Source organism: Strigops habroptila, chromosome 6, assembly GCF_004027225.2.
Source record: "Strigops habroptila isolate Jane chromosome 6, bStrHab1.2.pri, whole genome shotgun sequence".
In the NCBI taxonomy this organism is placed as follows: domain Eukaryota; kingdom Metazoa; phylum Chordata; class Aves; order Psittaciformes; family Psittacidae; genus Strigops; species Strigops habroptila.
Genome location: NC_044282.2, coordinates 50,227,577 through 50,245,334, shown reverse-complemented (window position 1 = coordinate 50,245,334; position 17,758 = coordinate 50,227,577). Strand labels below are relative to the sequence as shown.

Genomic DNA, 17,758 nt, shown 5'->3' with positions numbered 1-17,758 from the left:
ATGAGTGAACAGTGGAGATGAGCAATTACAGCCGCGGACTGGAAGGAAAGCAATCCTTATATTTTATGTTTGTGCTTTTGTAAAGCATGAGGAGATGTATCCTACTGCATCAAAACTAATTAGCAAAAACATTGGGGATGGGGGTCTAGTCAGCATACAACTGCTCAAGCATAGTTAAGAGGAAAACCATTCCTTGCTTCAAGTGTTCCTCTTCTCTTTCCTCCAATCCCACTGATCTTTAAGTAATGATAAATAGCAGTGATTATTTTGCCTAGCTGAAATCTGAAGGGCGGTAGTTTGGTTATTTCTCTTACCTTTTATTTGTGTCTGCTACGTAGGCAACTTTCTCTTTAAAAAGTAAAACTGTCAGGGTGAAGTGGACATCAGAAGGTGAGTGGCAAGTACAGATCTCTTGCTTATAGAAATGACAGTTCACATTTAGCTTGTCTAGATAGAAACACCTCTTGGTCATCTGTAATTGCTTTTGCCTGAATGAGAAGTTCCTAGGTTCCAGAGGGCAAAATTTTGCAACTGAAGAGCCCTGAATGTGATTAATTTGTGTGTTGGCAGTATATCAAGCAAGAGGCCAAAAGATAAAATGATGGAAAGCCAGCCTGTTCTCCCAGCTGAGTTAGTCATGATGTGCTGGGATTAGGGGAATCTTGATTGAGTTCAGTAATTAGGGTAACTTCCCTGAATGTCATTCTAGTGCAACTGCTACATCTTTTCTTTTGAGAAAGCTTTAAAACAAAATTTGCTTTGCCTGTGGTGATGGACCTGCAAAATAGAGTTAAAAATAACAGCTATGCAATTTAAGTACATGTACTCTTTAAATGGCTTTTGGAACCAGATCTGTTTAACCTTATGAAATACTTGCATTTCACAAGTTGTAGTAATACAGTTTCATAAACCAGTGCCCTTTTCAAATGACTGTAATAGCAGTGACTGAGTAAAATTGCTTTTAATAATAGGGGAGAAACATGAGTAGGAAGCTTGCACTGAAAAACATCCACTCATTTTTATTAGCTACTTGCCATCCTTCTTTACAATATTAAAATGAATAGTGGGAGATTATTTTCCCTGTATATGTTTAGTCACCTTCTCATACAATGCATGGACATGCACACTAGTTTGAGAACAAGACTGGACCAACTGCTGTCAGTAAAGTAAATAACTTTCATTCTCTTGTGTTCACTCTGAGTTGGAAAGAGCTTTTTTTTTTTTTAAAAAAAAGGTTGGTAAAGCGTGACAGGTATGGGTGTTATTTCTGTTGACTGTAACTGGTTTTGAAAAGGAGATGAGTTAGTTGTCTGGTTAGATTTTCATCTGTGAATGGTGATGTATTAAAATTAAGCTCAAAACAATTTTGTGCAAAGATTCTTGCTCAAAACTTTAGTCAGAAGAGATCAATAGTATCCGAAGTGTTACTTTTGGCTCGTAACGGGGGGAAGGAGCATTGTCAAGAAGATACAGTGACCGAGGTGCGTGTATGGTGTGAAAAAACAGTTTCAGTTCTACACACTCAATTTATGAGGGTAGGGATTTTTAAATACGTGTGTCTTCCACATGTCACAAATAATTTGGCTCTGTGAAATGGGAGTTTAAACTGTGGCTTTGTATACTGTAAGAAAACAAAAAATTCAAAATCCTTCCATTACAGTTCACAGAAGATTTTTTCAATGTCAGGATTTTGTTTTGTATGTCACTTACCTTAAATATCAGTTTTGATCTATGTCTTGGCCATCACATAAATTGAGTTTTCAAATTTTTTCTTTCAGCCTAGACATGACATACTGTGTATTTTTATTTTTTTTCTTAACCAGCTATGATGGCAGTGTTTTTTTAAATACTGTTTTTATTGTTTCCTTCAGGAAGAAGTGGATAATTTTATTTTTACTTTTTTTTGCCATATAATTTTCTTAAGAAATAAAGTAGCAAGCTTAACTTGATCATTAATTTCAATTAACTAATAAAAATGTTGATTTTTTTCTTACAGGAGATGATCAGATGGAGAGAAAAGGTCAAGTTTTAATCCTTTTAGTGGAACAAGCTCTCAGTTTCCAGGACTACAAAGCAGCTAGTATGCATTGCCAAGAGCTCATGGCTGCAGGTGAAGTGAATAAATGGGGGTTGCATGGGGTGATGGTGCTGGAAATCTGAGTTCTGCTTCTTGGCTTACTGTGATGTATGGGACTTCAGAATGGTCCGTTTCATTCAAAAATCAGTTACATTTTGTTTGTGGAAGTCAACTGACATCTCTATGGAATGGAGATGCATACAGCAAATACTGTATATAATAAGATAGTTACTGAACTTATTAGACATGTAACCTTAGCGAGCTTTTCTATGCCCCTGGGAACCACAATTTCTCATTCTTTCTGCACTGTACCCCTCTCAAACAGGTAAAAATATGTGACTGCAGCTAGCAGGAATGTGCAGGTCTTTTAGATGTCTTTCTGTCCAAACTCTTAAAATATCTTTGCTAAATTATTCACATGATTTGTATATGTGAGGGTGTGAGTGAAGGTGCATGACATATATGTGTCAAGATACTAAGGAATATAGGATTTGTTTCATTGGCTCTTTTTTCTGCCTTGAGATTGAGTGGGAAAAATCTGAGATTAATTGAGGTTCTTTTAATATATCAAGTGATATATTTTACTTTCTTTTTTCAGCCACTCCAGTAAGGTGTTCAATATCATGCTCTGAAGTAACTTATGCTTTTCTTGTTGCAATAGAAAATAATATGATAAATATAAATAAAAATATAGTGTGTAGGCTTACAGATGCCTATTGTACTGATATCTACAATATGGTAATAACAAATCTTTCATGTGTTTGGTCAGTCTAAAGTTGGGTTACATCTGTTTCATGGAGCCTTTATGGTTCCTTTCTCAGGGTATGTTAAGTGTTGTCAAGAATGCTGCATGCCCTGCTTTATCTCATCCAGTAGAATTATGCAGCATCCTCCTATCACTTGTGAAGCTTACCAACCTCAGAAGTACATTTTGTGTTCCCTTGCAGGTTATTCTAAGAGCTGGGAAGTTTGCAGTCAGCTTGGGCAATCAGAAGGCTACCATGATTTGGGTATGCGTCAGGAACTCATGGCTTTTGCTCTGACACATTGTCCCCCAGGTGCCATAGAGGCATTGTTGGGAGTGAGCAGTTCATTGCAAACCCAGGTAGGTGTTTTCTGAAACTTGTTTCATGCAAGTCCAGTGCTTACCAAAGTAAAGGGGACTTGTGCTCATTTTGAAGTTTATTCCCTTAAGTTCCTACCCGCAACAGGTTCATGTTCTAGTTTATTTTAATAGTTTCACTCTTATATTTCAACAAATGAGAAGGTATCTTTTAAAGTATTTTTATACGATGAGTTTACTTCTCAAGTAGAAGTGCAGTTATATTCTCTATCTTTAGTTATTTTAATTTCTTAATTCATTTCCCAATTTAAACATTTTATTTGCAAATGCAGTTAAAGAATATTTTCAGTGTTTTCCAGGTGTTTACATCTTGTAATTCAGCTTCGTTACATGCCCACATAAATGTCTATTAAACGTTTATGCTTACGTTTGAATGATTTCTACCCAATATACGATTATTTTCTCACTGATTTCAACCATGTAATGGTTTTAACAAGTAGAACAGGCTTTGTCTGGGACATCTTTACCAACTTCTGAATAGAATCACATCTTAGGTGTTCAGCTGATCATATTATATATATTGTGGCATTTAAATACAACTTATGGCAAGATGTCATCGCAAACCCTTTTAAAAGTTTTATTTGAAACTGCAGTGCAGTAATTTAGGTTGTCAAAATGTTAAATTTCTGTTCAGTGTAATTGTGGTTTGGCCTATGTACTATTACTTGTTTAAGAGTACTTAATTGTCTTAGTTGTCTAAGAGTTCACAATGTTCATGGATTTATCTTTGTGTAGTAAAAGCATCTTAGGGAGTTTGCATTCTGTGTGTTTGAAGAACGAGTGAGAAGGGAGCAGTAGCTACAGTACATACACTGTCTGAGGCATCAGCAAATGCGTAGCCCTTTTCTTTACAAAATTGCTTGTGTAGCAATGTGTTTGAAAAATACAGGCAACATACGAAGATGGTCTGTGTTGCTTCAGTAACAGGGTAACATCAAAATAAAATGTTGTAAAGGATTTGAAATAAAGTCTAGCTCCTGCAAACTATTTACTGTTTGTTTCTTTTCCATCATGAAAGCACTCAAATTTGAGAGAGGTATGTACAACTGTGAGCTTAAACATGAGTAGAATCTTTGCAGAATTGATACCTGTACAATATAGAAATACAAACTTGTTTCCTTCCGTATGTGCCTATATTTAGAATTAGAATTTGAAGTCAGACAAATTTTTGGCACTGGATAAACCAGTGTTAGACTTTCTGTCAGCTCACCGCTTCTATATTGCTGTCTCATTCTTTCTAAAGGCTTCATGTCCTGTCAGTTGTAACTCAGAGCAGCTGCTCAGCCACAGGTTATTACCCTCTTGCATCCCACTTCTCCAAGGGAAAAGATTATCTATTTTCCCCATTCACAAAACTTAAGACTGAATTTGTTGCTCAGGTTTCTTTGTTAGTGCAATGTCATTTGTAGAAAAAGAGCAGTGACGATTAATTTCATATTTTCCCCAGGAAGCCAAACCCATGTAATGATTTCTGTCAAAGCATATTTAATCAATTTCTTCTGCAATTACTTTCTTCGTAAACTAAGTATAAGCTTTTCAAATCTGTTCATTAATGCTCCTTTATGTTCTGTCCAAGCTTTTCAGATCTGTTTGTTAATGCTCCTATATGCTCTGTCTTTGTATGTAGATAGATACATGCAAAAAAATCTTTATCAGATAGTCAGGCTGACCAGATGATATTAAATGTCTGTAAGTTTTTTTGACCTTCATCAGTTCTATGGCATGTGGAAATTCTGCTCACAGATCTACAATCTTGTGTAACATTTGCCTCTGTGGAGTTGCCCAACACCTGAGAGGCACAGTTCAGATGAGGGATGTTTTTCATTTAAGTTCTTTAGCCTACATAGTAAAGCAGCATGCATATAATAAAAAAAAAAAAATAAATAAAATTACATTGTGTAAAAAAAAGTATTTCACAAGTCCATGGAGAAGGGAAGGTCATTTTATCTAGGGACTACAACAGTGAGAGGATGTCAGAGATACCTATGTGTTTTCCCTGTTTTCCCCTGCACCCTTGTTTTTGTGTCATGGAAACTTTTACATCTGATTTTTTTGGGTTCCTTGTAACATCAGTCATAATTGTTACATTTGATTATTTGACTGGTAAGAGATTATATTTATTTTGTATTTATAGATTCTTTATCAGGCTGTGAATTACCAGTTTTTTCCTTCAGAAGGAGGTGAGAATGTAAATATCTCAGGACCTTCTTCATTGATCAGTAAGGATACAGAGGTAAGCTTTAAAGAGAGTTTTTTAAAGTAATAAATATTTTGTTCTGCATTTTGCTAAAGAGCTGAATTTGAGTTTTTAGCAACATTTAACATACCAGATAAAATGCACAACTTCAAAGACATCTACTAATTTCTGTTCATATTAGATTGTTTTAAATTCAAGGTTTTGCTTTTGTATTTGTAGTCTGTTCTGATTTTTCATTGCTTTTTCCTGCACAGTCAATCTTAGCACCATAGAAAAAAAAAAAAATAAAGCCAGCTGTAGGAGCAGAGGAAAGTGCAACAAAACTTAACATGACATTATACATTAATGTTGGTTTGATTTTTGATCCGCCCCAATTGCAAAGCAACCCATTCAAAAATAAACCTGAGCTACATATTTAAGTAAAAAATGTCTTGAAGTAAACTTATTTTTTCCCGTTTGCTTTCTGCATCATGAAGCTTATGACTGCTGGTTTATAACTTTCATGTATTGCGTGTGAAACTATTTTCATGTATAAGATCAGAAGGAACATTGAGTGTTTTGTGGGAAATAGAGACAGGGCATCGGGATAAAAGGTCTGCCATTCTTTCTACTTTTCCTGGTTGTTATTTTAAGTTTGTACATTTTCAATTGCAAGTACATGTCTCCCTTTAAAGAAGATTTAATTGCCTATTTATAAAAGAAATACCTTTTTAATCCTCTTCAGAATGGAAAATTGTAAGTTTAACTTATTCTTTTCTCTGTTTTCTGTTTAATTAAGTTTTTCTGTAGATGGTAAACAGATCTCGGAGAGGTGGGAAGGAGGGCAGAAATTGTAAAGAAATACAGGAAAGAATATAGAAAGAAAGAAAGAAGGTGGTTCATGTTGCATGGTCTGGCTTTTCGAGGAAAGTACCTGAGTTGCAGCTTCCTTAATGTCATTATACCTTTGGGGAATTTTTTACCAATGACAGCTGTAGATGGAACATGCTAGTCTCTTTCTTTAGTATATTTAACACCCTGTGGCTTAAAAAACAATACCTCCCCATCACGTTATTGGAAGGGGAGCAGATAACCTCAGTGTATAGGTCTATATTTTGCGTGTGTGTTTTATGTATCTATAGGCATATGTGCGTACTTGGTATACGTATATGCATATGTAAACATAAATATACATATTTGCATATATATAAAATAAATGGGCAGGAAAAGTAAAATACACTGAAAACAGTATTCAGAGGAAGAGAGCTGAACACTTTATGTATTTGCTAGAATGAAGAACAGGTCTGTTTCACTGGCATGAATGCTTTATACTTCCTGGAAATTGGTAAATGAATCTCTCAGGAATATTATTAAGTAGATGTTATTAAAATTGTGGAATCTCCTGATGTGGGTGCGGATGCTGATGTTTACAGTATTTTAATGTGTGTAACGAATCTGTCATGTGTCACTGTTCATATGCTGTAGTACTGTTGACTGTATATTGTGATGGAACAATTAGACATTCATGTAAATGATTCAGAAACTTATTCAGAAACTAAAGGGTTTATCAGAGTTGAGTGAACTCACTAATTAACTTAATTATCGATTCAGTTTGGGTATCTGAAGCACTTTTCATTATGCTGGGGAATTCACATTCAGAAATTTCTCTGAATATATCTGTCGTGGGTTTTTTTTTGGTGGTTTTTCTTTTTTGTTTGTTTGTTTGTTTTGTTTTGTTTTTTTGTTTAATTCTTTCCCTGTAGTTGAGGTTGTCTGTTTAGAATTGGAAGTAAGCAGATGGTAGATCTGGCAAGTTTGTATGTTGCTGCATTAAAGTTTTTTTCTTTCTGTTTTTATACTTGTCCTAGGCATGTCATATTTCGAGGCTGTTAACTATGAAATGAATTCTGTATATTTGCTAATTCTGTCTGTTGACTTAATAGGGTTTTATAGCTTCCTTCATTTCTCGCAATGACACAGGAGGAGACATAGCCAAGAATTTAGTTACTGTATAACCCATCCTTTGTTACAAACATCTGAAATGTTAGAAAGCAATATCTTCAATAACTTAGTTTCTTTGACTTAACTGAATCCCCTAACTGCAATCGCCATATTTGCACTTCACGTAATTCCTCATGCTTTCTCTTTGTTGTCTTGCACAGAATTTCAATTTCTTCAAAGAAAAAATGATAAGATTTTTTTTTCCCTTTCATTTTACTCCTTTCTTTTTCACTTATGTCATGATTAACCTATAGTATCCTTTCCTCAAGGAGCTGACAAATGTTCTTCTTTCTCACGTATCGATACTTTTTTCAAATTGGTGCTCTAAATGCAATTTTCCTTACCTTGACTTGACTAAGCTTCTTATAGCATACATGTGTTTGGGCATCCCTTCCTCTGTTGCAATAAAAATACCTATCTGTAAGTACATTAGTTTTCCCTTTCAAAGCTTTAGTGACCTTACCTTCTTACCTTCACCTAGTTTTCAATCATTCTTACTTTCATCTGGTATTCTAGATGAACTCTTCTTACCTTCATCTAGTATTCAGTCATTAGTTGCCACTTTCATTTTTTTCGTTATACCAACCTACATCACCAGCTGGTCATAATTGTCAATCATTCTTCTCTTGATGAACTCCTTTCTAGAAATGTCTAAACTCATTTCATTGCTGTTGTTTTATGTTTTAACGCGCAAGCTTTTTTTCCCCTGAAACTTTCTGAAATCTTGATAGCAGCTGGCTGTATATCTCTACAGATTGCATAGAAATGTGTCACTTAACATTGCTGTCATATTGGCTTCAAGTATAACTTTTTTCCAAGTTTTTGGTGGTCTTCCTGTGAAGGAAATTCCTGATTGCTACGATAAAGATGCATGTAATTGTTCTGTAGGAGCTAATGCATGTGCAAGAGAATGTACTTCATTACTTTAGTACTAGTTTGTCAGGGTTGATTGAGCTCATGGTATCTGTTGGAGAAATTATCCTTTGAAAGCTACAGTGATTCCAACACAGCAGACTATTTTTAAACAAAGTGTTGTTTTCCTAATCCCCGCCCTTTTTTCTCTTTGTTGGATGCTATGAATGCCTCAACAGCTAATCTTGTGCTTCTCAAACAAAGTACCTGGGTGACAATATTAAGGTCTTGATTCATGAAAAGCATTTCAAAATATTATTGCTAACATTGTTAGATTAATGCCTAGTCAGGAGGTGCTGTTTTGTGCCACTGATCACAAGAGTCTCTCAGACCTGCCATTCAGCCAGTTCTCAATCCACCTCACCATCCACTTATGCAGCCTGCTCTTCTTGAGCTTGCCCATGAGGTTGTCATGCGAGACAGTGTTGAAAGCCTTGCTGAAGTCCAGGTAGACAACATACAGTGCTTTCCCTTCATCAGTCCAGCTATTCATCCCATTGTAGAAGACACTCAAGTTGGTTAAGCATGATTTCCTTTTGATGAATCCATGCTGACTACTCCTAACGACCTTCTTGTCTCCCACATGCGTGGAGATGGCCTCCAGGATGAGCTGTTCCATCACCTTTCCAGGGCTTGCGATGAGACTGACTGGCCTCGCTTAGTCCCCAGGGTCATCCTTATTGCCCTTTTTAAAGACTGGGGCAACATTTGCTTTTTTGTCCTCAGGCACTGCTCCTGATTGCCATGATCTTTCAAAGATGATTGAAAGTGGCCTAGCAATGATGTCCACCAGCTGCCTCAGCACACATGGGTGCATCCCGTAATAATCTTAATGCATGCTAACTCTTAATGCATAAGGTATATACAGTGAATGCTTTTTGCATGTTTTAATCCTGGCACCTTGACTAATTGCCATTAAAGATAGCTCTCACTTTCCCCCCCCCAGGTAGTCCACATTGTAGGCATTTATTAGTCTCTCTTATGTGGCTTATTTGAAAAATAGTTGGCTTTGTCTTTACATTAGACTGTTTAGAATGATATATATGTGCATGTAAGTATAGGTGTATATATGTATAAATATTTTTGCTGTTATTTCAGAGTAGCTTGATAATTCAGAATTTGTTGGCTGACTTTTCACACCAATTTAGATTCATACAAATTTGTTGCTATTATTGTTTCTTTTTTAATCAGAAGTGCTTACTTTCATAGAGGATATCAGGAAGAAATAAGAAAATAATTCCCCTCAGACACCACTCAAAACCCCCAAACTATAATCTCCTCCTGAAGATACAACTAAAGGATACAATTAAAGTTGTCTTCTTAAGATGGCATCTCCAGCAGTCTTTAAGAAATCATTTATTTTGAGAGATTGATTCAGAAGAGCAAAAAGTTACAGCCTGAAAGTGGTGTTCTGGGTACACAGAGGAATGGCTTTTAGAAAACAGAATTCTTGTTTGTGCAGAAAAGACTGTAATTACTTGTAAAGAGTTGAAATTCCTTTTAGAAGAAAATCAATGGAGTTTATCTGATAGCGGTGGAGCTATAGAAGCATACGCACCAGCATACAAGTTAGTCTGTTAGTTTTCACACTGCTGAAGGAGGTTTATTTTTAAAAAAAGTGTGTTTTGTTCAAATGCAGTTGAGAACTTGGGCCAGGGGATTTTTTCTCTTTTAGTTCCCTGGTTCTGGTTTTGTTTGGGTTTTTTTTTTTCTCCATGAAGAATCACTTAGGTGTCCTGCAGTATCTATTTGAAAATGAAGGCAAAGAGAGAAATTAGTATTCTCTAACTAACATTTAAAATAAATTACAAAAAGCTTTTGTACTAAGTACCAAGAGTAATTTATTTAAAAAATACACAAACAAGAAATTCTCCCCAAGCCACTAGACCTTGAATTTTCTGTTGCTTTTTAACTTTTCAGAGTAAAAAAATCTAGTATGTTCTTTCTTCATTTGGTGAAGTTAGAGTTGAAATTTCCAGGTTAGCCAGTGAGTTCATTAGTGGGTATCTGTGAAATACAGAATATAATTTCAGAAAAGATTGAAGAAAATGCTGAAGCCTTAATGGAAAGAAGCTCTTAAGATGCACCTGCTACTTCAGTGGTCAGCTTAAGGCAGTGATTTACTGCATACTACAGTAAAAAGTACTAAAAATATGTTTGTCTACAGTGAAATGCTGCATTATTGATGTTAATGTGTTTTGTCACTGAGGTTACGGTGGGATGTAATTCACTTCAGTGTAACATAGCATACTTTTGCTCTTATGTCTGAAACTTTGTCATGAGTAAGTTGTAAACTAAGACCTCACAGTCATTTATACAGTTCAGTGTATGGGGAATTGAGTAATAAAGGTTTGGGGAAAAGCACTGGATGTAAAGCTATTGAAAGCTGTTGAAGTTTGCTATACGGAGTCAAATATTTATATTTCTTATTGGTGAAGACTGTGTTTACATTAGCATACTAATTATATTTTTGTCTGATGTGTGAGCTTTGTAAAGCGTGCAATTAACACAAACCTTTCAGGGCTGGACTAGCACGGATCAACCAACATGAATGTTCTGGGTATTATTTAAATGCTCTACATGAGGAAGAGCTCGTGCAGAAAGCTCCATTTGTGGAACATGTCTTCTACTTTTAAGAGTTGACTTATGTGTGAGTTTACTAAGGCTGAGTGAAGATGTTTTGCAGGATAATGTGTAGATGTGTATGTGCATATATTGCAGCCGTTTAGGTGTGCTGTATTTGGTAACTTGTAAGTGGCAACTGCAGAATTTCAAATCTGATGATACTTTTTAACTTTGTCTAGAGACAAATGTTTACATCTCCTCACCATTTCCCCTGCAGAGAATTTGATTTAATTAATGCTACTTCTATACAAATACAAGATTGTCTCTGCTATCAGCTTTCTTGAATTATTGAAGATTAATTTTAGCATGCTCAGTCTCCTCATTTGTAGAGAGATCATTATTTTAACAGAAGCATTCAACAATTATGTAAAACATTACAATTATAAACTTTGCAATTAAAACCAGCTGGTGTCTCTGGAAACGAGAGATTACGACTGAATACGGGGCAAAATGGTCTGTTGATCATGCTACTTGCTTTGGATTGAAACTCCTAAATCACTTTTAACTTGTCTTTTGTTTGTTTTTATGACAACTGCTGCTTAAATCAATGAGCATTAACAGTATCTGAACTCTAATGCATTTGGCTTTAGGTCATTAGCCTAATTAAAGCATGAGTCTAAAACTTGCCCTTGTGTGTTGGAAATGCTCACAGGATGAAACCAACGTCTCCTGTAGCCAGTCTGCTGATTTGTTGTACTGGACGACATCAAAAACCATGAAGGTGTTGTCTAACACAACTATGACTACAAAAGCCATGCTGCATGCTGTCAGTGATGGACAGTGGTGGAAGAGATCATTAACTTACCTTCGACCATTACATGTAAGGGATTGCTGATGTGTCTCCAGATGTTTACACGTTCACTGATACATGGCTATAAAAGCTAGGCTGCTTTGTAGGTATCTGATAACTGAAGACCTCAAATCAGTAAATGAACTTGAGACATCACGAGGTTGTTTGCTAGCAAATCCCTGTGAAAGAAGGGGTCTAAAGCTGTTTCCTTTTCTTGTTTTCTAATCTGCTTTCACCTTCTTTCTTAGGATAGTGTGAGAAGGCATAGTTGAAATTTGGCAGAACTTCAGAAATTTGGGGAAGAAAGCACAGTGAAGCCCACTCTTCAAACACTGTCATTTTATATTCAAAGCTGTTCCTTTTCAGTTTCTCTTTTCTACCTTCTCTATTTCAGTGCATTTTGTATAATGTTTATGATACTAGATTTTCTGATACTACTTTTGAGCATGATTCTCTTTCCTTTTTTTAACAATACTGGACCTCATTCAGCACTGGTTTATGCAAGATGACTCCTATCTTTCTTCCCATTGAATTAAATGATATTTTCATTTACAGTTGTTTCCCTTCTGAACAGCAGTTACAGAGTTTTTAATGAGCTTTATTGCAGCTAGGCTCAAGTATATTTTTTTTTTCAGGGCCATGAATTTGGAGATGTATTAGAAGGTGGGCCTGGAGAAAATGCCACTGTGGAAAAGCAAGGCTGTCATCCGTTTTATGAGTCTCTAATTGCTGATCCATATGTTGCAGAAGTAAGTTTCTGTTACAGGATTCAGAAGTGCTAGCGGTTGTTTTGAGATCTTAGAATTAAGTAAAAACACAGATTTTGTGTTATCTGTGTGACATGAAATTTTGTGAAGTACTAGGAAAAAGTCCGGAATTAGCAGAAATGAAAGCAAATGCAGGAATTGAGGTAGATAATTGCATTTCATGCAAGTGAGCTAAATATAACTGTGGGGTGTAGTGCACATGTGTCAGTTATTGTATTTTACTTCTAGTCTGAAATCAGCTATGGCGCGTACCAGAACAATTCTTTGGAAAGCTTTGCAGAAGTATTACTGAGAACAGAGAAACTGGCAGAAACAAAGAGTGAAGGAAAAGACCTACTTCCAACTACAGAAGGTACGGTTATGTGTATATTCACTATTTACTATATATAGTAAATACAGGAGAATCTATGGATGAGTTTAAATATGTAGAATTGCTGCAATGATCTGAAGTATTGTCTGGGTAGTTTGAATTGTGATCTGGTTTAAGATCTCACATTAGTAAGTCTTGGTAGAAGTAGCTGCAGAGTTTTCAAGAGAAGTGGTGTTTTTAATACAGATTGCTCAGGAAAAACTAGAAGTCTGAAAGTTGTCTTTAATCAGAAAGTGGTATTGGCAGGCTGTTAAAAATATGAATATGGGGGGGGAAGGAAATTGTTGAAAGTTTTCTGAATACTACCGTGTACTGATGTTGAAATGGAAATTTGAAACCCAGTGTTAGTTATTTGCATGTCTGCCTGTATTTGTGTTGACTTGTTCAGATTCTATGTGTTTGTGTATACAGCTTTCAGTATTGCCGGATCATTACAGTGTTTTATTTTCTAATTAATGCTTAACTGCAGATCCTGGAATTATCAGAACTTTTTGTTGTCTTCTGATGTTTCTACGTTTTAGAGTTTATGCTTAATAATTTGTTACTTGAAACAGTTTCACTTAAAAAAACAAACAACAAAAAAAACCACCAGACTACACAAAACCACCTATGATTGTTTGTCTTTCCCTTTTGCATATCTCCTGCTGGTTTAGGAAATGAACTGTTTAAATATTTACATGCTGTTATTGTCTTTTGAAGGAAGATATCTGTATTATGTTTTACTCTGTGGTAACTTCTGCCATGGAAAATGAGTAGAAGATATCACCTGCAGTGTGAGAAAAGTTTCACGTGAGACTTTCTTCATAAACCACACAGTTTTATTCCATCTGTTTAGTGAAAACCAGCGTATTTGTCTTACAGGTATACAATTCAGTAGTCTGACATATGTGATATTTCTGCAGATAACCTGTACAGTTGTAATAAAATAAGATTGTGAATTAGAAAAGGTCAGCAACAGCTTGTGTAAATGGGAATGGTTTCATGTTTTGTTCCTTTCATGTTCTTTTAAAGCAAAACTAGTCTTAAATCAGTACTTAAGATCTCTTTTTTTGCATGCTGGAAGCCTATAGGTTTCTAGGTATGATTCCTGTGTCTTAAAGGAGGGGGAGGCAGAGATCAAAAAGGATTTGTTGCTTTCTTAGGGCAAATGACATTAGTTGGCACATCTTTGGTAACAATTTCTGCTCCAACTTGAGTAACTGGAACTGGTTGTTTATAGTTCAGTGGCTGCCTTTCGAGATGGATTTCCAGTTTTGGGGACTTTTGTTTGAAGAAGAAAACAAATTGTAGATACCAGCTTTAGTTTTTGACCCTCTATTCCTGAAGTGTGCAGACTGCTGTTTTTATCATTTTGATACTTCTGTTCTCTTCCACCACTCTTATTCTACAGCCAATCTGAATTTCACTTATGAGTCTCTCCAGCTGTGCTATGGAGCTGGGAGCTCTGTGTTTTCCTCTGGAAAACTGAGCTTGATTTATTCTGTACTCAGCAGTACTCCTGCTGTATGACTCCTGTTGGTGGTCAGTAGACAACATTCTTGCACATAAGTATAACATAGCTTTCTGTAAGCGAATAGATTGGTAATTTGCAGATTTTAAACCTGGATTACAGTATTGGATCCCACCTCTTCCCCCTTCTTAATGCTTTGCTTTATCAATTCTCATGAAAGTCCTTATGATGAGCTAACTCTTTCAGGATTGTGAAGCTTGAAAATCTGTGTATTAATAGCACGCTGCCAAAATTTGTGATAAAATATCATGCAGATATGAACCCCATTTATTATTCTGTGTTTCCTCCGTATTTTAAGCCTTACTCTAAAGTTTTGGGAGGACTTTACAGTATAAGACTTGAATGTTAGTATGAGTTACTAGCTTCTAGTAACTTACAAATATAGCAGACTTAATTTCATTTTGCTGACAAGTTTGAATCCCATTTATTTCCTTCTAGCTGTCTTGTACAACAGCTACAGCAGCAGGTTTCAGCTCCGTTAAAAGAATTGACAGACCTGAAAGAAGATGCAGTTTAGCAAAGAAACCCTATTGTATTTAGCACATTGTCTTAGGAGAAGTTGAAGTCTGTTTTATTACTATAGTAGTGTTGTGCTCCAGATGTGAGGGAATAGCTAAACACTTGCCTCAGAGACAGTGCTCATGATAAAAATCAAGATAATGTTTTCTGCTTCTTTTGTGGATTTGGTAGGGTCACTAGCCTTGGGCTTTGGCTCTTGTCTTTTCTATCTGGATGTAAGTGTTAGACTGAGTAGTTTCAAGTGGTAATACTCATCACTTTGTGTCCCGTAAAAGACTCTTTCCTCAGTTGTGCCATTATAGTGCATCCAGACTTAGCGTGACTAAGGCAGTGTTGTGCATCTCTGTTTAATTGTAGTTATCTTTCTCCATAGGGCTTAGGGATTTCCTGGAGAGATTGAAGATGAGAATAGGAAGTTACTATAATTGATGGCTGCATTTCATTGAAACCAGATTACGTACTAAACTCGATGTAAAGTCAGTCATGCCTATTAATCTTCAGGAATTTTAAGCAAGGAATAGCTTTATGTTTTTCATGATTTTGTAATTGCTTGCAGATATGGCTGTTTAACTGCAGTATATACTTTTAAGTTTAGTGAGGTTTTATCACATGCTAAATGAACAATTGAAGACTTGAAGCAGTTCTTGCCTTTTTTTTTTTTTCAGAGAAAAAATGTGGAAAATGTTGAAACTTCCTAGGTATCGATAAATCTCATTTTTCACAAATAAACCATTCTTTTCCCTACTTTGCCTTCCAGGCAGACTTGTGCATAAAGTAAAGATCTGCACAGGAAATAAAAATTATTCATTAAATCGATCTTTTTGTGTGTTTTCCTAAGAAAATACTGTTTGTGGGACAGCAGCATTGGCTCTTTGCTTGCCACTGCATGTCCTCGCTGGTTTGCCAACCCTGTAGCATTTAATCCCTTTGACAAATTTTAAATTTGGCAGTGGTCTAAAACGATACTGAGTTCTCGTAAATTTTGTAGAGATGTATGGGAGGACAGAGTTGCATCCTGCTACTGTCTGTAGCCTGCGATTTGAACTTTGACCTGTTAGACATCAGAGAATTCCCAGAGGGCTTCACTGGGAAACAGAAAACTCTATGAAATTAGTCATTGTGTATACACATGTGTTTGTATGCATGTAAAGTGGGTGTCTGTACGTGGATACAGGAACAAGCGCGCAGAAAATGTATATTTATTGAATGATGTGCATTGGGGCAGGGGGTTGGAACTAGAAGGTCACGTCCAACCCAGTCCATTCTGTAATTGTTTGTTTTGGTTTTTTTTTTTTCCTCAGAAGGGATGATAATGGAGGCAAGTCTTCCAGGTCTTTCTCCTTAAGTACATTCTGGCAACTGGTATGCCTTTGTGTTGAACTTCATGCACAAGTATTAATAAAATCATATTGTTTTCTGGCCTTGTGTTGGTGCTGTGTTCTTTCTCATGATTGCTCTCTGAGGGGTGAAGATAAACTTTTGCTAGTGTGGCAGTTGTTATGTTGCAGATGTTAAGTTACAAGAGAACCCACAATTTATTATGTATTCCTAAGGCTTCGCAATCATTAATTCTCCAGAGAAGGGGAGAAGAGGGCAGAGCCCAAGTTATTCTTTGCCTCCTCCCAATTTTTTCTGTTCAACTAGTGGTGCTTGTAAGAATATATAAAGTAATTTGCTTGTGTTTCCCTAGAGTAGTAAATGCCAATTCATCAAGATTTTAATTTAGGTATTTCTAGAGTTCTGTTATCTTTGCTTGGACAGCATACAGGTTATTTTGCATGTAGCAGAAACAAGCTGTCAGCAGCAAAAAACTATTGATACAAGCATTTTGAAGCAGAGACCATTGGTGCTTCTATCTGCAGTTAGCTGTGATGTATTGCCATGTACACAGCCTCTGTGATGACTTGTCACATAGAAATTTGAGGGTTGTATCTGGCTGAGGGCCAGCATGTAAATCCACTTCAGGCTGATGGCAAATTAATGTTAATCTGAAAATGGTAATTGGTCATTGAAGCCTTTTATGAATCATTCTTTGGAGCAAAGCATTCACTGTGAAGTAATAAGGTTGCAACTGCCTCAGAGTAGTTTGTGTAACGTGGCAATATAGGTATTTGAGACTTCCTTAAATTAAACAAAGAGCTAAGTTGCTGGAAGATGGCTTCTACTAATTCGAATTGTAATAATGATAATGATAGCAACAATAATAATAAAAAAAATGTTAAAAAAGGGAATCATAATGTTGTTTTCCCTTACAATTCCTTATGCAATTTCTGGTCCGCTTTTGTGAGATTTTTGAAGTCCCTGGAACTAATAATTTTTATTTTCTACTCCTAAAACTGCATACTAAGTGTATCATGAGAATTATTATTCTGTAATTGTTGCAACTTTTGTAGCAACCACAGTGATGCTTGACTTCAATATGAAGGAGATAACTGCATAAAGGAGAGATCCTGTTTCTAATTAACAGATCTTGGGCGCTTATGTTATGTCTGTGTATTGGTTCTCCTGTTTGCATAATGTAAAACAAAAATGTAAAATTTTTAAACAAAATATAAGTTCATATCTACAATGTAGGAAAAGCAGTTAATTTTTGTGTCAGTTTTACAAGAAGTTTATCTTTTTATAATCAGAATAATTATTCTTCGATGAATTAATTTTGACTGTTATGCTGATACTTCTGTTTGCAGTATGTGGCAGGACCCGGTTTTGATGTTTCACTGATGTTATTTGAAATTCATATGACACTTGGGTTTTTTGGTTGGTTTTTGTTTTTTATTAAGACAAGTTTTTAATATGGTTTGTTGTGTTAAGTGAATTAGAGCTCAGGCTGGAAGAGAAGACATTTTGTACCATTCCTCTGGTTGGTATCTTCACTTACAACGTAACTA

At 35.8% G+C, this 17,758-nt stretch overlaps 1 protein-coding gene across 3 annotated transcripts in view; it reads left to right on the top strand.

Moving 5' to 3' along the window:
* The window catches only part of NBAS (NBAS subunit of NRZ tethering complex), a 176,713-nt gene that overhangs the window by 65,075 nt on the left and 93,880 nt on the right, over positions 1–17,758 (top strand). For 2 of the 3 annotated variants that reach the window (XM_030489716.1, XM_030489719.1), the window contains exons 33-38: positions 1,997–2,110; positions 3,025–3,182; positions 5,335–5,433; positions 11,567–11,734; positions 12,340–12,453; positions 12,700–12,823. In XM_030489716.1, the coding sequence (XP_030345576.1) occupies positions 1,997–2,110; positions 3,025–3,182; positions 5,335–5,433; positions 11,567–11,734; positions 12,340–12,453; positions 12,700–12,823 (777 nt within the window). The remainder of the gene's footprint in view (positions 1–1,996; positions 2,111–3,024; positions 3,183–5,334; positions 5,434–11,566; positions 11,735–12,339; positions 12,454–12,699; positions 12,824–17,758) is intronic. The other variant, XM_030489718.1, reaches the window with a different exon arrangement.